This window comes from Oxyura jamaicensis, chromosome 17 (genome assembly GCF_011077185.1).
Source record: "Oxyura jamaicensis isolate SHBP4307 breed ruddy duck chromosome 17, BPBGC_Ojam_1.0, whole genome shotgun sequence".
Classification (NCBI taxonomy): domain Eukaryota; kingdom Metazoa; phylum Chordata; class Aves; order Anseriformes; family Anatidae; genus Oxyura; species Oxyura jamaicensis.
Window position 1 is genome coordinate 1,999,928 of NC_048909.1, and position 19,825 is coordinate 2,019,752.

Consider the following 19,825-nt stretch of genomic DNA (forward strand, 5'->3'; position numbering starts at 1 on the left):
AGAGGGAGTGGAAGAGCCTGAGCTCGTGGGGGCAGAACTGCTGAGGTGGGTGCTGGGTCAGCCGAGGTGGAGGAACTGGCAGTTCTTGGGCTGCTCAGGGTTTCTGCAGATCAGAAATACAGTGTAACTTAAAAATGTATATAATTTTGTGGGGGAGCGGGCTTCTTTTAAACCTGGGTTTCACACTGGAGGATGTGAGAGTGTTGGAGGCTCTGACTGCTGCAGCTCTAAGCTCATAATGGAAAGTGAGGTGCAGAAATAGTGTTTAAAAGAGTGGGCAGAGCTGTAACGTCACTTCCCCTAGGGTCGTGTGCTCCAGCCCTTCCCTGTGCCCTGCCTCAATTCACCTCGCTGTAAAACAGAACCAGCCAAACAGAGTTGTGCTGAATAAACAGAGCTGCACACTTGAGCAAGTTTTTGTGGCAAACCATGGCAAAGAAGGAGGCAGAGAGAGGAGAGGCTGGCTGGGTATAAGGCAATGGCTTGGATGTTCAGGGTTTATTTTTAGGCCTTGCTATACACTTTGTGAACATGATACTGGATCCAAATTTCACTTCTTCATCTCTGAAATGCATCTAATTGCCCTTCCTTTTTCTGTCTTGCTTCTTTCAACTGAAAACCTACAGCCGCAGATCATGCCCACAATTTACTTTCTGTATGAGCAAAGCCAGGCACAGAGAGCTCGATTTTGTCTGGATTTCCTGGAAGATGCTGTATGTAATGACTGCTGCTGGTAGGACAACAGGGAGCAAGACCTTATCACCTAAGAGGAATCAGGCTGTGGTTGGGATTTTCATCAAGGTTTTGGTTCCCAGTATCCCACTTCAGTTTGGATTTGGATGTCTCAGCTGTTGGATCAGCCTCCATGCCTGCTCCTTCCCTTCTGGTCCACCAGCGGAGTTGTGGCCAGCTGACTGCCCACAGAACATAACAAATAATGCATTCATCCTGGAAACTGCTACCAAGGGCACCCAGAAATGACCAGGAAACTCATTTTCTAACTTTACTTCTCTCTCCTAATTAATTATTTGGCTAATCCCTGCCTGCCTGCCTTGCAGGGGGGAGTTGTGAAGCTTTATTTGATTTGTGAGTATAATGATAGTCAATCCCCTGCATGATCAGACGGAAGGTTGTTCCTTACTGTTAGTAATGCTGCTCTTGGATGGGTCCTATTGCAACATCCAGGCAAGCTTCGTAGTCCTGCCTTGCATGGGCATGTGGGTGGCAGCGAGCAGCAGCTTGGTTTCAGGCTCCTCCTTGAAGGAGGAAATATTTTTGTGTTGAGCTGATACCTAAATGAGGAGGCATTTGTATGTGTCTGTGAAAGGGTGGCTGTCCCTGTCCCTGATCAGAACATTTGCCAAAGAAACAGAAAAGCTGAAGACATATTCAAAACCTAGGTGAGCAAGTGATGGTGAGGAACCACATCAGGATAATCCTTTTTTGTTCCACCAGGGAGCATAGCAAAAATTTTGATGCAAAATGCTTTCCAGGTGAATGTTGATTCACCTTCCTACTCTTAATGAACTGGCAGTCAGTATTTCAGCCAGGACAGCTGGCTTGAAAACCGGCAGCTGTTCAGGCAAGTACAGCTGCAGCCAATGCTTGGGCACCAAAATGTATCTGCAGTCTTGCATGTGACTGTATCTCATCCTACAATAAAAAAAAACAACTCTACCCTAAGCATGACCACAAATCCTCTTTTCTGCGTTTAAGCTGCTAGTATTTGCTAACTGCAGTGAAAGCATCCCCTTTCACGTAATCACAGCATGACTACGTAACTCTGGTTGAACCCCTGCTCCAGCAGGGCCATCCCGAGGAGGGTGCCCAGGACCACATCCAGGTGGTCCTGGGCACCATCACCTGCACAGTGGATAAATGCTCCCTGATGGCCAGGGGAACCTCTTTTGTTCCAATTTCTGCCCAGTGCCTCTTGGAGTTGGACTTGACAATCCTTGTGGGTCCCTTCCAACTTGGGATAGTCTATGATTCTTGTCCTGGCACTTGGCACCATGGAAAAGAGCCTGGCTCCCTCTTTGTTGCACCTCCCTCTAGGTATTTATAGATGTTGATGAGATCCCTCCTGAGCCTCCACTTCTCCAGGCTGAGCAGTCCCAGCTCTCAGCCTCCCCTTGCAGCAGAATGGCTCCAGGCCCTTCCTCATCTTGGCTGGCCCTCTGCTGGGCTCCTTCCAGTACGTCCAGGTCTTGTACTGTGGGGCCCAGAGCTGGACTCAGCACTCCAGGTGTGGCCTAGAGTGTCCTGTTCTCAAGTACTGTGTCTGTTTCAGACATGTTTGATCCTAAGGAACTTTTGGGATCATAGTCCCTGTTCACTTGCTATAAGGAGACTGCCTTTAAGCTTTTGATGTGTTAAGGTGATTCTTACAACTTCCTGAGATGAACTCGTGCACTTATAACGAGCACAACCACACCACTACTTAGTTAAATGTAGATTATCACTGCTTGATGGCTGCACCTTTAGTGGATCTGAAGCCTCATCCAGATGCCATACCAGGCACCTCTTTTGCAAGGCAGAGACTGTTTCTAGCTTTGAGCAAAGCTGAAGATACTGATTGTTTTGGACCATTGACCTCTGCCATGTTCAGGTTTAAGGATCTTGATGCCATGTCCTCCACCCCTGTCTAAGCTCACATTGTTTCCCCCTAGCTCTGAGCTGTGGTTCACCCCTGAAAGGTGGCCAAGGGCTGGGGGCAGCAAATGGGGGTTTCCTTCCACCAACTCTCCATCACTGGACTGAAGAGGAGAGAGGAGCCTAAGCCCAGCAGGAGTGTGACAGGCTGTGGCCAGCAATGAACACTCGTGTCCAGGTTGGGACATGGCCCTGGGTGAAGACCATGGCCCTGGGTGAAGGCTGCGGCCCTGCCTGGCCCAGCCTTTGCAGGCCCGGCTGAGTGGCCTGCTGTAGCCCCGTCTTTGCAGTCTGGCCCAAGGCATGAAGCTCTCATAAGGCCATTTATTAAACGTGCACAGAAGCAGCTTGTGATTAACAATCATGGTTTGTTTGTTTTGTTTTGGTTTTGGTTTTTAAGGCAGGGAAGAGCTATCAGGTCCCGCTCACTGTGCACATGGCAGAGTGTCACTGGGCCAGGATGAACAGTGTAAAGGGTTCAGTTACTGACTGCGCTTATGGGAACAGCGGTGACCAAAGGAGCAGGTTCTGTAATCCTGTTACTGGTCTCCCAGATCCTTCTGACCATTTAGTGAACAACCACAGGCAGTTCTGTGGTGGTTTTCAGCTGAGCTCAGGCCTGGAGCCCGCTGCAGGCAGTCTTGTTTCAGCATCTCGCATCCTCCAAACAACCTTCCTGTGCTCAACACAGCTTTGGAGTCCTTGCACTCAAGGGTAAGAGGTAGTCACGAGAACAAAAGGCTGACTGGAGCACCACTGCTCATTTTCTGTAGAGCATGATAGTTTCTGGACAAGCCCTGGTGAACCCAAGCCCAGAAAACTACCATGGCACCAAGTCCCTCTGTACAACCTGGAAGAATGGAGATCCTGGTCCCATGTAGATCCACCAGCTTTTAGTTTATCTTTTTGTATTTAAGCTCACTGAGCAGCACAGCAAAGTGGGTGAGGAGCTTGCTAAAGCACTAAAAACCACAGAAATGTCTTGGAGCATGGGTGGATGGTGCCTTTCCACAGTGCAGCTGGGTTTAACCTCTGGATTAAACCAGTGGTTTCTTCCCAACTGACACCAAGCCCAAACCATGTGTCAGTCTTTGCAAAGCATGGTGCTCAGCGTGGTGCTGAGGTTTGCATTGCAGTTTGCATGTTTTCACATTGTATGGTGTGTTGTATGGCACATTGCATTGTGGTTTGCAATGCATGGTGCTGCAGCAGCAAGTTGTGTGCATGGGAGTGGGATTGCTACAGACGGGCTCTGCACAACATCGATGTTTTCAGCAGAAGGCCGTCACTTCAGGTACAAACACTTAATTCCACAGACTTCCCAGTTTTTCATCAACCCTTCCCTCCCCTGGAGAAATACCAGCCCATCAGCACGTTGGGCACGGTGCCAGCCCACGACGAGCCATGGTGAGGTGTTCCTGTGACGTGGGAGCCCTCCTGCGCCATCCCAACAGGCAAAGTGGGAGGAAGGACACTGCTGACGTGGGCTGGGGAAAGCCCTTGGCCTCGCCTGCCACATGGGGCTGGGACATGCTGCCTGCGTTGTGTTAGGAGCCCAGCAGCTCCGAGCTGGCGCGTGGGCAACCAATGCTGCCAGAACCTGCTCACCCGGCAGTGCCGATGGCCGCTTCCCCACATTTTTAGTTGGTGACTTGCAAGCAGGCTTCCTGTTTGTGAGATGATAACGCACAACCACTGCCTCGATGAACACACCATGCCAAAGCCCAGCTCATCCCTGCCACGGCATTTACTGGATGCTGTCTTGGCTTGGTGCTGTTGTGAAAGCTTGCTTCCTCTTCCAGTAGCTCAGAAACCAAGAGCTGGGGCTGCAAATCACTAAATCAGCTTTAGAACAGTTGCAGGGGTTGTGGTCTGTGCTCTTGTCACTAATTTGGGGCATTCCGGGAGGGAATGAGGTGCTTTTTCAAGTTTATTTCTGAACACAAAACAGAAAATGGAAAATTTGCAGACTGGGCATTGGGGGAGATTGCATGGAGCCAGGAGCAAGAGACTTAAATGCTGTGTGTCCCTCAAGCCCTGCAAACAGGGAGCTTTGCAGTGCCTTCTGCTGCTTCCAACACAAACAAAGCTGGCCTCAAAGCTGCGGTCCTTGTGAGAGGGCTCTGAGCACTTTGGGGCTGATCGCCAACGGGTGCTTATGTGGAAGAAATGTTTACAAGAGGGATTTATGTGGAGAGTGGCCTTTAGATGTCCCTGGCACCACTTCTGGTTAACAAAAGCCATTCACTGAATCCTGTCCCGCTGCCCAGCCATACGCCGAGCTGGCTCGTGGTGTCCTCCAGGCTGGGGAGACCCCGCCAGAACTAAGACAAAACCCACCCAGATCCACACCTGCTGGGAAAGGAATGTTCACTGGTGGCACCTAGAAGACAACATTCATTTTCTCCTCACTGTGAAGCCTTTCCAAACCCAGTCCAGCTAAAAATGATTAGTCAAAACTGTCAGTGCCACCGTTGGTGCCCACAGGTCCCTGGAACACAGGGATGTCCCCTCCAAGCATCAGCACGGGGAAGCCTGGGTTGTGGGGCAGGTGTGTGGCTTCATGCCTGCACTGAGGATCAGGCAAGGGCATCCCTCATCAGTGCAATCTCATCCCTGCTCTGGCACCCACACAGCTGGGAAAGCATAGCTCAGGGCAGCAGGAAAGGAAAGCAGAAGGAGAACAGTAGTGTGTGAGACTGGAGGCAGAGTCCTATTTACAAGGAGAAAAAAACAAAGAACCACACACCTCCTCCAGCTGGTTGCAAGACCCCAGTGTGCTGTGCCTTGGCTTCCCTCCCTGCCTGACTGCTGAGGGTTGTCACCTGTTCTGGGGATGGACAGCTGGGGAGGGTGTTGAAGTGAAGAGCTGAATTCACAGGGTTCACACAGGAGGAGGAAAAAAGGATGTGGGAACACCCCAGCAACAAGGCATAAAGCTTGAGTTTGGGGCCACAAACCCACACATGCAGCTCCATCCACCCATCCATCCATCCTTCCATCCACCCATCCACACACAGCTCCATCCATCCACCCATCCTTTGTTCCTTCTAGTGATGAAAAATCAACAGTGGAGCTCCCAAAAGTCCCACTGCTCTGTGTTTTAGTCCCCCCCAGATCATCACGTCCCAGCCACCCTGCACCCTTCCCAGCCATTCCCCACTCCGGAGGGCTGCAGCAAGCCCAGGCATCTGGGGCAGGTGTGGGATGAGGGTGATCATGTCCCACAGCTGGGGGCGGGAGGTGCTGCCCCAGGGCACAAAGCCCTGAGGAGAGGGACTGGGGATCCTGATGGGGCCATGAGGGGCTGCAGGGCTCAGCTGCCATGGTGCCAGCCCTGGGCTCAGCTTGGTAAGGGCTGAACATGGCATTGTTTTGGCTTTCTGTAGAGGTGGAGATGTGGGGTGGGTTGTGGGGGTGCTGCTGGGGCTCAGCTGGCTGTACCACTGGTGCCCTGCCCTGCTCTGCTCCTTCACAAGCAGTGCAGGGAGGGCAGGGGAGCTGGAAGGGAATGGATGTGTTCAAGGCAGGATTGGGGCCAAAGCCCTCAAAGATGATTTGGGATGTCCCCAGGTCTGGGGCAGGGAGGATGCAGAAGGAGATGGGCCGCTCCTGGTGCAGCAGCATGGCCGAGCTTCCCAGGGGCTGCTCCATGGGGTCATTAGCAGAGGGGCAGGGGGCAGTGGTGGGGTCTGGCTGCAAGGGGCAGAGAAGGACCTGGAGTGTTTGAAGTTTCTTGGTGACTTACCCTGATGTCCTGTGGCCCTGTAGCTTTAGAGCCAGCACAAAAAGGCAGCACCCATTTCAGCAGCAGCTTGAATGCATGCACAGCACAAAATGATGCTGGTAACTAGGCTCAGAGGCACGCAGCCTGTTACAGAGCCTGGCTGGTCCTGGACCGTTTGTATTCGGTGTTTGTGAGCCAGGAGCAATTACTGAGCCAGCAGCTGGAGGTGGAATCGAGGAGTGATTCACTGCGGAGCCCTGCTATGGCCGGGCAGCAGGCAATGCAACGGCCGTGCAGGCACCACATGAGGAGAGGGAGCAGTGATGCTGCCTGCTCTGCCCCCTTGCAGCTGGAAATGCAAGGTGCTGCCAGTTGGCCAGGCTAGGGTAAGCGCACGGGCACCACAGCGTGTGTCGTGTGCTCCAGCAGCAGAAGTCCCGAAGGGCAGGCAGCAACTGATGGCTGCGTCAGCAGCGTGCCCTGGGGTGATGCTGGGCGATGCTCCCGAGGTTTGGGTGATGGAATAAGCTCTGCTTTGGGCTCAATAGTGATCAGGTGAGGTTTGGGCTGAAGGCATAGGATGGGCACCCAAGGGGGCAGGGAGCGCCAGGCCCTGCTATTGCAGCAAAGCAAACCTGCACCAGCAGCATCTGGTGGGAATAAAGCCAACGTGGATGGAGACGCTTTGCTAGGGAACTACAGGAACTCCTTTCAAATGCAACTGCTTGCAAAATGGGTTGAACCAGGCCAAAATAAAGTTCTTAGGGAGTCTCTTCCCCCAGAACAAGGGAGTCCATAGGGTTGGCATGTTTGTTTTAAATTGGGCAGGGCGGGCACCCCGCAAGAAGCGAGCTGCAGCCTGGGCAGGTTCGACGCCCACAAGCCCAAAGCACTCATGCACACCAGGTTGCTTTGCTCTGGGCTAATTCAAAGCCAACTTTTGCCAAAATCAACGTGTTTGTGCAAAGGGTTGCAGTGAGGTGGCCTTTAGCAGTAAGAAGAAACAAAATAAAGCTTTTGCCAAAGAATTTTCTCCCCTGCTGCACTAATGGCCTCAGAGCACTACAGGGCACCTCCTCAAGGTTCTGTGTATCGAAGGCCAAATCCTACAAGCTGCGAGAACTGCCTTTAAAGCACTTAATTAACTTTAAGGGGAAAAAAAATCCAGCTCCAGAAATCATGTGGTTGCGAAGAGATAACATTACTTCTGCAGAGAAAAGCACCATTTGGGGATCAACACCACCGCCACCAAAAACAGCAACTAAATGCCTGCTCCTGTTTCTCTTGAAGTCCCCCCCCCGACCCTGGCGAACCAAGTCACGCTGCTGTGAGTGCCGGGGCTGACATCAGCAAAGGCTCGGCGCAAGCGGTGAGGGAAGTGAAAAAGCTTTGCATCTGTGTAAGGCTGTAAATTTGGGTTGCCAAACAGGATACAGGCTGGGAAGGCAGCTGGACGAGCAGGCTGCGGGTGCTGCTCACCCTTGTGCTCGGGTGCGTCGCTTGCTGTTGATCATAACCAGCATGCGGTATGGAGAGGGCTAACGTGCTGGTTTGGCAGCTGTGCTCAGAGCACTTAGCTGTTATGGGGGTTTTGGTGAGCCTTGAGGTTTGGTTTTGCTAAAATGAATGCCGATGGTTTAAAAATAATTTAAAAATTATTAAATTTTTAAAGCCTCTCATTGAGGCTGACTCACTCACGTGAGGCTGGTGATGAATCGCTGCCTCTGCAGTTGGGTTTTGCTGTGATCTTGAGCAAATCTCTGGCTCATCGCAACTGGTCAGTGTTGCAGGGTGTTATCTCCTGGTCACCTGTGGTCGGAGGGCATTCTCCAAAACCTGCTGGGCACGGAGCTGTCCCAGCCAGCCCGGATAATACACAGAGAAGGGACACGGCTTGGCTGTGCTGGCATCCAGCTGGTGCCAGAGAAAGCACGTATCTGGAGGCAGAGAGGCTCACCCTGTGCCAAAATTACCCCTTGCTGGCATTTGCAGCTTGGAGGACAGCATGGACCTGGTCAAAATCCATCCTTGCTTGGTTCAGAGCAGGGCTTGATGAGAGAAAAAGTGGGAAAATCCCAATTTGGGGTCTCTCAATTCCCATCGGGGTGGGAGTGAGCTGGGGTGAGCCTGAACAGGAGGCTCATGGACCCAGGGAGAGCCCAGGCTGGGAGCTGGGCTACCAGAATAGGGCTGGTGGCCACCAAAGTGCCATTTGAGTTGGGACTGTGGGTTGCCCAGGTGTGCTCTGGTGTGACAGTTATCTGTGAGTTATCTAAGGAGTGATCTGTGTGTGTATAGGAAAGGTGTAACTGCTGCTTGAATGAAGAGAAAGTGGTTTGGGTGCAAACATCCAGGCGTAACGAGATTTGTGTTGCTTAAATGTGTTCTAACTGTGAATGCAAACTGTCACTTCAGATGTTTTGTAGGAAAAGTGTAAAAGTGAGCGTGTGTCAGAGGCAGAAATGCTGCTTCACCCACCCCCTACCCCCCCGAGGAAACATCACCCATGCTTGTGCCTGGTCCGTGATGCTCAGCACCACCTCCAGCACCAGTGCCAGGTCACCCCTGCTAAACCCTTCAGGGTTGACCTGGCCCACCCTGGCCACATCCTGCCGCATCCCAGCAGTGGCCCTGGGAATTTCTTGCAAACCTGCTAGGGAGAGCACACCCACCTCCAGCATCCCGCAGCATCCCCCTCGTGTCTCCTTACCTGTAGAAATCCGCCCCTTCCTGAGTGGTGCGCAGGAAAATCCCTGCACTCCCCCAGCCCCCTGCCCTCTAATCCCTTTATGGTGTTTGTGCCGGGCTCCCCCACTCCGACCCTGCTCTTTGCCTTCCCTCTAATCTCCCCGTCGTCAAACAGTTTGGGCAGGGGACAGAGCAGCACGTGCTGTTTGGAGCGGGCAGAGGGAGCGCTCCAGCCTGGGGCTGCAGGCGGTGCTTTGCAGATTTCACCCATGAAACCAGGGCACCCCTCATTTCGGAGCAGCACCCTGATTCCTGGAGGAGAATTGGATTTTTATTCAAAATTATCCATCCTGCTAGTTCTGCTTTGTGCAGTGTCTGGGCACTGGGGGACTGACCAGTGCCCAAGGCTGCAGCACCCCCTGCCCCAGGTGTGGACCCTGCTGCTTTTGGCTGGGGAAGGTGTGGGCAGTGACGGGTCCTTTGCCCAAAGTCACTCAGCTTGTATCTGTTTAACCCATTCTTGGTAGATCATGTTGTGTTCCTGAAGTGTTTCAACCTGGAAAATTTGCTAAGGCTTTTATTGTTAACAAAGCAAAGGCTTTAATAATATCTTTGGTGTATCTTGGCAAGGCTGGGAAACGCTTGGGCTGATAAAGCCTCAAAGTCAGGGAGATAAAACCTGGAAGAATTTCAGCCTTGGCCAGAGCTCCCCAGGCTGTGGCTTGACCCAAACCCCAGGTGTTGGGGAGGGAGCTTAGCGTGGAGCCATGGGAGACCCCTGCCAAGCCCATGCTCACCTCTGAGCTTCACAGCCACCATGAGGGAGGTGATGGCTCATCCGTTCTGCTCCTCCTGCAGTCCTCTAGCTGGAGAAAACCCTCCCCAAATAGTCTTCTCCAAAGTCCTCTGGAGATTTAATGTGTGACCATTTACAGACACAAGGACATCCCCGCTCCTGCCTCCATCCCTCCAGAGCGCTGACCTTGGGCGGCTCACGCATCCCTCGCCCCGGTGCCTGGCGGTGGCTGATGTTTGCTGTGCCTGTCGCAGAGCGGGCGGGCAGGAGCCCGCTGTTTGCAAAGAGCCCAGAGCTCGTTGGCTGGAGGGTAAAGAGGCTCAGGGATCCAGGTTGGAATTGTGCTCGTTGCTGTTAGCGTACCGTCGAGTTTATGCTATAGAAATGGCTGGAATTAGACCATGGTGAGATAAAACTTGATCCCAGGGTGGACAGCAAAATGCAAATAACCAGGTGTTAACACTGTATGGCAGAAATACCTTGCTAAAACCCCTAGCAGGCTTTTGTGGCTAAACAACACTGCTATCCATCAAATATTTGGTGAGCTGCCCCGTTGGCGGTGTTTGGGGCAGGCATGGGACCCTGCACTCGCAGGCTGGAGCCGTCCCTGCTGCCCCAAGCCATAAACGCGCCCTGTTTGCCCTGTCGGGCTGGGCTTTGACCGGGTAAGGGATTACCGGTGTTTGTTCTGTCTTTCCCCTGCAACTATTTTGGTGCTCGGCACTTCCAGCTGTCCAAAAATGAGTTTTCCTCCCTGAACCATGCAGTTACTACTGGATGTTAGTGCAGCAGGCATTTTGTTTTGTTTCTCTGTATTTTTGAGCCTGCTGTGTACACAATTTTGGAGCGTTTCTGGGCACATTCAGGAGGGAAAACCAGAGCTTTTGTTGGGCATAAAGTGAGGACTTGTGGATCTTGGCTGATCCCTGGCATTGTGCAGCTCACCTGACAGCATCACCACCGTGTTTGACCCATCCAACACTGCAGGGGGCTCAGTGCTGGCTGCTCTTGGGGCCAGGTTTGCGTTGTTATCCAGGACGGGGGCTGTGGGTTCCTCCTCCTCGCCCCCAGCCATGGAAGCGCAACACCAGCCCCTTGTATCTCCCGTGGACTCCAGCTCAGGAGCCTCGGTGCAGCCCAGCGTGGGCAGGGGGCAGTGACACGGCCACGCAGCCACCTCGGGAACACCTCCAGGACCCCGCCTGGGCTGCACACCCAGACACACACTTCCTCCTGGGCTGCCGCCCTGTTCGTGACAATTTCCAGCCAGGAACAAGGAAATGTTTGGGCTTCGCAGCCAGATTTATGGATGTGTCCCCAAAGCACCCCGCTGAGGGAGGCGGCTGGTTCGAAGCCGCGTGCTTTGAGGGGCTCCTGCACAAGGTCCCTGCATGTCACCCAGCAAGGAGGGTGACACCAGGGAGCCCCGTGCCCTCCACCACCGTCGCTCGGGTAACCTCGGGCACACCCCTGGGTGCTGACCTCCTTCCCTAGGGACAGCACCCGCTGGTGGTGGGCCGGGTGACGTCCAGGTGCCACTGATGTCACAACCCGGGGACCAAAATTGCTAATTAGGTTTTGCCTCTGTGTCTGTCGATCTCATTTCCTGGTGCTTGTGCAATCGCAGATGCTTTCGTGTGTCTTCCCGGTTGTTTATCTGCCTGCGGGAGCAAAACACCTCCAGAAGAAAACCAGAGCTGCGGGTGGGTGCCCGGCGAGGAGGCGCAGGGGAGGGTTTGCTGCAAGAGGGCTTCTAGCTGCCCTGGTGGCATGGAGATGTTTCACTGTTGTGCACAAAAACATTCCTGGGGGTGAGTCAGACAGCTGAGAGCATGAATCTGCCTGAGGTAGCAAAACCCTGCACTGCTTTGGAGCTCGGGCATGTTTTAAAGCATTTTGACCTCTCTTAAAACAGAAAAACAAGGGAGAGTGGGGAGTTGTGGTGTGCTCCTGCAGCTCTGGCAGCTGGGGCTTTTGGGGGGTTATTTGAAATCCTTTTCCTCCTCCCCACAAAAAACACTGTCAGGGGATTTGAGATAACGCCCGTGAGCTGCCAGCGCTGGCTGCGTTGTGGCTGTGCTCGTGCCGTCGGGGCAGTTTTGTTCTGCCTGCTGGGACAACGGGGAGCCCTGCAACGCCGGACCTTCGTGAAGTAAAAAGGCAGCCGCCTGTTTAATTAATCTAATTGAGATTTGGTTTCAGCTCGGTAGCTGGAAATCACCGCTGTATTGAGGCAGTCGGCTCCAGCTCCCACCTGTTTGCTGGGTTCTTGCAGCCGACTGCGAGTCGGAGCAGAACCACTGCTGTGGGCGGGTTTTGCTTCTGAAGGTCCCCAGTGACTCTCTGGTGCTTGAAAATGTAAAATATTGTGATTTAGCTCCACAGTTTGTCCGTGCAAGCAGCAGGACAGGATTCCTGGGGGGCATGGTCCTGGGGGTTGGGGAAGGAGGAGTTTGGCCCCCGGAGTGGGGCTGGGGGTCAAAACTCTGTGGTGTGACCCTACAGAAACAAACCGCCAGGAGGGAGGTGGTAGATAGGAGTTTGAATAAACAGGACTCGTTATTTAAAGGACACAGAGCTGTCAGAGAGCATCCGAGGGAATGCTAGGGAGATGGTGAGGAAGGGAAGATGGGTGAGGAGCGGAGGGGCAGGCGCTGAGCTCTGCTCCCTGGGGACAGCGACAGGACCCGAGGGGATGGCATGGGGCTGGGACAGGGGAAGGTCAGGGTGGTGTTAGGGAGAGGTTCTGCACCCAGAGGTGGTCGGGGGCTGGGACAGGCTGCCCAGGGACGTGGGCACGGCACCGAGCTGCTGGAGCTCAAGGAGAGTTTGGACAAGGCTCCAAGACAGGGGCTGGTTTGGGGTGGTGCTGAGCGGAGCCAGGGGCTGGACTCGGTGGTCCCCGGGCAGTTCTGCGCCCCACGGCTTCTCACCCAGCGCTACCGCACCGAGCTGCCCTCAGTGCCCACCGCCCCCCGAGCATCCCCCACACCCCCGAGCACCCACCACCACCCCGAGCACCCCCTACCCTTTGCCCTGTGGCTTGACCCAAACCCCAGGTGTTGGGGAGGGAGCTTAGCATGGAGCCATGGGAGACCCCTGCCCGCCCCCCCCCCATAACCACCCCCCGGCCCTGCCCGCCCTCCCGGCAGGGGCCGGGTCCCCGCTCGGTGCCGCCCCCCCGGGCGGAGCCGCCCCCGCGCCGCCCCCCCCCCCCCGCCTATAAAGCGCGGCGGGCGCGGCCGGGGGCAGCGCCGGGGCCGGTGAGCGGCGGGGCCGCGGGTTCGAGTCCCGCGGGGGGCGGCGGCGCTGCGGGGAGCTGGGGGGAGGACGGGGACACGGGGAGCGAGGGGACCGGCGGGGGGCGACAGGCAGCGGGGGGGCGCTTTGGCAGGGGGGCCGGTTGGAAAGTTAGAGCGGGGAAGGGGGGAACAAGGGCAAAAGGGGGGGAAGAGGGGCAGAGGGGTGACGGCGCGCTTCCGTCCCGCAGGGCTGTCGCCATGTCGGTGTCGCACAGCTCCAGGCTGAACAAGCTGGTGAGGGAGCAGTACATGCGGCTGCCCCAGGGCGGGCAGGTGCAGGTCACCTACGTCTGGATCGACGGCAGCGGCGAGGGTGTGCGCTGCAAGAGCAGGACCCTCGACAAGGAGCCCAAGAGCATCGAAGGTAACGCTGCCACCGCTCCCTCCTGATGGCGCTGAGCATCGCTGGGATAAAGTTTGGGGGTGCTTCGGGCGGTGGGAGGCAGCGCTCGCCTTCCTTGGTTGCGTGGCACTGCTGATACCCGCTGCAGCCGTCTCACGGGGTTATATAAAGTGGCAGTGTAAATATCCGGCTGCGAGGCTGCCGTTTGCCTAATCTGCAATCTGTCATCAGCCCTGGGTGGGAAGGGGAACGTGAGATCCTCGCCCCTGTCCACCGGGCAAACAGGCGTGGAGCCGGGCTGGCAGGCAGCGCGGTGCGTGCCAGGCATTGGCACAGGGTGGCCGGCAGGGAGGAAAAGCTCCGGCGCTGATCCTGCTGGCACCCCGATGGCACTGGGGTGGGTGAATGCACCGGTGCTCAGGGATGTGCGTGAAAACCTCGGTGGCTGTCGTGTCACAGCGCTTGGTGCCCTCTTGTGTGCTCCATGCCTGGTCTAAGCCAGCAGCACCTCTCACTATCTGTACGTGAGATACCTCCTCCCAACCCCGCTCTTCCCTTTGTCCCAACAGATGTCCCCGAATGGAATTTTGATGGCTCCAGCACAGCACAGGCAGAGGGCTCCAACAGCGACATGTTCCTGGTGCCCGTCTGCATGTTCAGAGACCCTTTTTGCCTGGACCCCAACAAGCTGGTGCTGTGTGAGGTGCTCAAGTACAACAGGAAACCTGCAGGTGAGCACTGGGATCATCAGTAACTACTAATCCCAGCCACCCCGCTATAACGTGGGGTGCCTCTCTCTGAGGGGACCGCTGGCACTGACACTGCTCCTCGCCAAACTGCGCTGAGCTCTTGGCCTAAGGCTCTGAAATGCGAGCCCCGGCAGAGGCGGGTGCGTGCAGGGACCTGTTGCAGCAGCTGCTGCGAAGGGCGAGGAGCAGCAGCGAGAGGCGGCTGCCGTCCTGCTCCGTGCGGATAGGTGGCACGGGGTGGCCCAGGGCTTAATCCTGAGCGCACCCAGCCCTGCGGGGCCGTGCAGAGCATCAGTGCTCAGGCTTGTAAATAAGGGGAAACTGTAGGTGAGAAGCGGTGTTCAAAGCGCTCGGGGAGGGGAATAGCAGCTCGCTGTAATGCGCCGGCTTGGTGGCTGCTCGCCTTGTTGATGGCTGCAGGAAAGGAATGCGAAGGTGCTGGTGTGGCTCGGGGCGTCCTTTTGCAAACGCAAGGGCTTATCGCCAAGGGCAGAAGTCTGCAGTCCCGGTGTCTGTCAGTCCATCTGATAAAGCCCAGGATGGAGGAGGGGATGCCTGGGGGGAAGGGTTTGGATTGGGATCTCTGCCCGGCAGCGCTGCCTCTGAAGGAGCAAGGCTTAAAGCCAGCCTTGGGTGCTGGAGCCGGGCAGCTCCCAGCCCTCCAGCTCCTCCTTGCCATTAAGGACCTCGTGTGGTATGTTGTCCTGCTCCCGAGCCAGCCCAGCTGCTCCCAAAACCACAGGGCTGGAGGGAAATGAGGAGGATTAAGCTGGGGATGGGTGCAGAGAAGTGATGGGAGGTGGTCAGTCCCTGCTCCCTGATGTGCCGGGTGCCCGGGGGACGGGGCTGGGGACGTGTCCCGATGTCTTGGTGTGTAGGAGGAGGACGCTCATGGGGCAGAGGCAGTGGTTTTGGGGGTAGTTTAATGAAACCTCCTGGGCCTGTGGCCTGATGCTGTGGGCATGCAGTGGCTCTGCAAGGAGGAACCTGGTGAGCAGAAGGCGCTGCAGGAAGGGGGATTCGCTCACCACTTTCCCTGAGGCTTCCGCGGGAAATGCTCTGGGAGGTGGCCGAGGCTTGAGTGGGACAGAGCTGAGTGTGGTGGGCACATGCCCATGGCATGGGTCTGACCGAGACCTCCCTGCCTGCAGAGACCAACCTGAGGCACACCTGCAAGAAGGTCATGGACCTGGTGAAGGACAGCCACCCCTGGTTCGGGATGGAGCAGGAGTACACGCTGCTGGGCATCAACGGCCACCCCTACGGCTGGCCCGACAACGGCTTCCCCGGCCCGCAGGGTAAGTGCCTTCCCACGAACCCCAGCCCAAATGCTCACCGGGGGATGCTGTCCTACACCGAGCACCCCATCCCATCGTACCGCTGGTGCTCCGGCACATTTCCCCTCGTGGGAGCCAGGAGAAGGAGGGCCGGAGCTGTTTTGCTGACTGCCCCGTGGCTCACGTGAGCCGGCCGGCAGCACCGCTCCTGCTGGACCCCATTGCACAAACAGCTCTGGGCTGCACAACTTGTTTGTCAAGGGCTGGAGAGCTCGGCCGGAAAAATCTCCCCGCGGCTGTTGGTGAAGGGACCAGCTGGGTGCTGCAGCGCACGAGGCTGAGCACCTCGTGGGAGAGGGCCAGGGGTTTCCCAACCTGACTTCTTTGCGTCGCAGGGACGGGCTGTTTGCAACATCTCCCTTCCCCTAGGCGGGGAGAAGATCTTCCTCTGACCTGCGTGAATGAGGAAGAGCACTGCGAAACCGCAGCCAGCTGACTGTCCTAGGCACGAACAATGCCAGCTGCTGGCAGAACAATCTCCGGAGTTTGAAGTGCTCAGGGGGTCAACGGGGTGCCCCGGGGCAGACCCAGCCAAGCTCTCCTTATCTCCTGGCTGCCTCCCAGTTCACGTTACAAGTCCTGTTGAGCTGCAGAGATAAGGCCGAGGTTGCGCAGATGGTCGCTCACCGCTTCCCTGAGTTGGGGTCGGTGGCCTGGTGCGCCAAGAATCCCCATTTGATCCCCATAAATCCTCTGCAGCCAATGCTGGTCCCAGTGCCTGGCGGTGGTGGGAGCACACAGCCGTTCCTCCCCAAAGCCTTATTTGTGTGGTGCCTTCTGTTTCCTTCCCAGGCCCCTATTACTGTGGGGTTGGAGCAGATAAAGTGTACGGGCGGGACATCGTGGAGTCCCACTACAAGGCTTGTCTCTACGCGGGGGTGAAGATCTGTGGTACCAACGCGGAGGTGATGCCCTCCCAGGTAGGTGTCCACGGCCCCGTAGATGCTGACCATGAGGATGCTCCAGGTCTGCTTCTCCCAGACTTGTGCTCCCCATTTCTCCTTGGGGCTTCTCTGCTGTTGGGTCCACAGTGATGGAAAGTGGGGCTGGGCCACCCTGTGGTGCCCAGCACGGTGTCAGCATGAGCCAGGATGGGCTGCGGGAGCAGCAAGGGGAGCTGAGGGTGTCTGCGGCCTGCTCCCCTGCCCTGAGTGCTGGGAACCTCCTGTGGGACACAGCCTTGGGCAGCAGCTGGAGGAGATTTGGGTTTTTTAGGAGCTGACACAAGGGAGCCTCTGATTGCTTTATGCAGGTGGCCAGACTGGGCGACGGCAATTTGATTCTCCTGCTGATAAGTGGGGTTTATCAGCGGCAGGGCTTTTAATGACCCCGCTGTTTGCCCTGATCTTTTCAGAGTCCTCCTTGGCTGCCCCCAGCACCCCGTGCTCCGGCCAGGCCATGCCAGCAGCTGTGGATGCGTCATCCCAGCTTAGTCACCATGGGTGGTGCAACCCTGTCCCCAGGAAGGACTCGTGGGGACATCTTTAGTCCCGTGCCCAGCTTGCAGGAGAATCTTGCATGCCAGCAGCTCAAGCGCCAGCCTTGGAGCAGGGCGTGATACTTCAATTTTGAGAAAAGACCCCCGATTTTCTCTCCTTAGTTCTGAGCAGCTTATTCCTTTTTTTTTTTGGCGTGCCAAGGCTGTCCTGTTGCTTAACTCAATGCTCCCCATCCCGTTGCTGATTCCTGATGGGTGAATTATAAAGCTGAGCCATTCCCCGTGCTGGCAGCTCCCATGGGGGGTGACAGGGACACAGGCTGCCCCACAGCTGAGGCACAAATCTCTCCCGTCCCCACAACACATCCGCTCTCCCCTTCCAGTGGGAATTTCAAGTGGGTCCATGCGAAGGCATCGAGATGGGCGATCACCTCTGGATGGCTCGCTTCATCCTGCACCGAGTCTGCGAGGACTTCGGGGTGGTGGCCACTCTGGACCCCAAGCCGATGACGGGCAACTGGAACGGGGCCGGCTGCCACACCAACTACAGCACCGAGGAGATGCGGAGGGACGGGGGTCTCAAGTGAGTCCCTGGGGGAGTCCTGGGCTGCATGCGGGAGGGCTGGGGCCACATGCGGAGCCGGGGGGAGTGTCTGATTTAAAAAGCATGTTGTCATATGTGGTGGCCTGAGAGTGCCTCTGGGCTCTGCTGGTCCCCACACCAAACCTGACCATGTCCTGGTCCCACCCAGACACATCGAAGCAGCCATCGAGAAGCTGAGCAAGCGGCACGACTACCACATCTGCGTGTATGACCCACGGGGCGGCAGGGACAACTCCCGGCGGCTCACCGGCCACCACGAGACCTCCAACATCTTTGAGTTCTCCGCTGGTGTGGCCAACCGAGGGGCCAGCATCCGCATCCCACGCCAGGTGGGCCAGGACGGCTTCGGCTACTTCGAGGACCGGCGGCCGGCGGCCAACTGCGACCCCTACGCGGTCACCGAGGCCATCATGAGGACCACGGTGCTCAACGAGACCGGCGTGGAGACCAAGGACTACGCCGACCACTGAGGCTGCAGGGAGGGTGGAGGTTTGCGTGTCGACGTGAGCCGTGCCCACGCGGTGCCGTCGGCTGTCAGCCCAGACTCTTTAGGAAGCTCGCTTCTGGTTTTGTGAAACGTCGCCTTAGAAATTATATATATTTTATAGTGAGAGGGAGGGAGGGGCCCAACCTATTTTCTCAACCACTTTTTCTGGTTCCTGGTTTTAGGTCATCCTTGGGGAGTTTTTTAAGACTTGGATGGATTTTTTTTTTTTTTTCCGATGGACTTTACACTGTGATGTACATAGATTCCTACGTGGAAGCTGCAGCTGCCGCTGTTTGCACCTGGGGAGGGTGGGTGCTTTTTTCCCTGTATCTCTGTTGCAAGGAAAAGATAATAAATAATTTTCCTGGCTGTATGGCAGCCAGGTTACGCTGCAGCGGGTGCATTTTTCTGTGGCTCCCAGAGCTCCGTGCGGGATTTAATTGGGGTCTTGCTGATGAGTTGCTGCTTCTGGGGCTGGGGAACACAGTAGCTGAGATACTGGAGGCACCTTGGGCAGGTTTTAGCCCTGAAACGGGGAGAGTCTCCCCCAGCTGCCGGGGCCACCCTGCCCCATTTGCCGGCGGCCGAAAGGCTGTCTCCCTGCATCGTGATCCCCGCAAGGCAAACAGAGCGGTGCAGCCTGAGCAAACAGCGGCCGGGGCAGCAGCTGGCGGGCGTTTACACAGGGCGTGCGCCGCTGAGTCAGCACCGGGCACAGCGGGTGGGCGGCCAGCACGGGTGGGGGGATTTTGAACCTGGTTTTGCCTTTACCTATGCAGGGATGAGTCTGAATCAAGCACCCTGGGTCCCTCCTGGTGGTCATGGTGCTGCCAGGGTGAGCTGGGGGTGCTGCTGCAACCCAGACACGTGAGCAGTTAGCTGGGAGCTCTCAGTGTCTTTGAGCCGTTCACGATAAATGTAGCCCAGTCCCCACAGTAAGAGGGACAGATTTTCCTTCCAGAAATCGCCAGTCACAGCTTTTAGTTGTCTTCATCAAAACCACGACGCTGCCTCCTTTTCCTCTATTTCTGTGATGTCTTTAACGGGTGATGTGAGCGCTGGGACAGTGACTGCTGCCTGAAGCTGGAAAATCAATGAAGAGCTAAATCTGGAGCTAGAAGACGCTCGTGTTCCTTTCCCTGGCTGTACCAGCACCTCAGTACAGTGCTGCACAGCTACATCTGGGGAAGCGCAGCAATCCGCATTTCCAAGCGCCTTTGGCACAGCACTGCGTGGGACCCAGCCCGGCACTTTGTGCCTGTTCCAGGTCTCAGCTGCGGGTCTCACGCTGCGATTCCCCTCTGCTGGAGCAGCCTCCCCTGGGGCAGGGCAGGAGGGCTCCAGGGACTCCCCAAGCCACAGCCGGGGCTGTTCCCTGAGCTGGGGCCAGCCCTGGCCGCTGCTCGCAGGGGTTGCTGCAGCTGCTGTGTGCTCCGATGCCTTCTTGCTGCTCTCCTTTGCCAAAATGCAGATCTCGCTGGTCCTTTTCGGGGTCAAAATGGGTCAGAAATCATATTTTATTTTATTTTTTTTCCTAAAGTAGGAGGATTTCCACCCACAGGGCCAGCACCAAAGGGGAAACAAGGACACATGCGTGTTCCTACAAGAGCTTTTGTTACAATTCGCTGTGCCTGCTGCTGTTGGAGGCGAGCTGTGGGGCTCAGCTGGTAGAGAAGGCGCTGGGGATGGATCCAGCCCTGCG

The 19,825-nt window shown here is 56.2% G+C and overlaps 1 protein-coding gene across 3 annotated transcripts; it reads left to right on the forward strand.

Annotated features, from left to right (window-relative positions):
- The first annotated feature begins 5,923 nt into the window (after positions 1-5,923).
- On the forward strand, positions 5,924-18,517 carry LOC118175451 (glutamine synthetase). 3 transcript variants are annotated; one of them, XM_035341709.1, is made up of 8 exons: positions 5,953-6,003; positions 12,066-12,176; positions 13,354-13,529; positions 14,078-14,239; positions 15,409-15,555; positions 16,387-16,514; positions 17,416-17,615; positions 17,785-18,517. In XM_035341709.1, the coding sequence occupies exons 1-8, from the start codon at positions 5,978-5,980 to the stop codon at positions 18,104-18,106; spliced, it is 1,272 nt and encodes a 423-aa protein (XP_035197600.1). In that variant the 5' UTR covers positions 5,953-5,977; the 3' UTR covers positions 18,107-18,517. The 3 variants fall into 3 exon arrangements, with proteins under 3 accessions (XP_035197601.1, XP_035197600.1, XP_035197602.1); XM_035341710.1 differs by lacking the exon at positions 12,066-12,176 and having other exon boundaries at positions 5,924-6,003; XM_035341711.1 differs by lacking the exons at positions 5,953-6,003; positions 12,066-12,176 and adding an exon at positions 13,068-13,126.
- Positions 18,518-19,825: the final 1,308 nt, after the last annotated feature.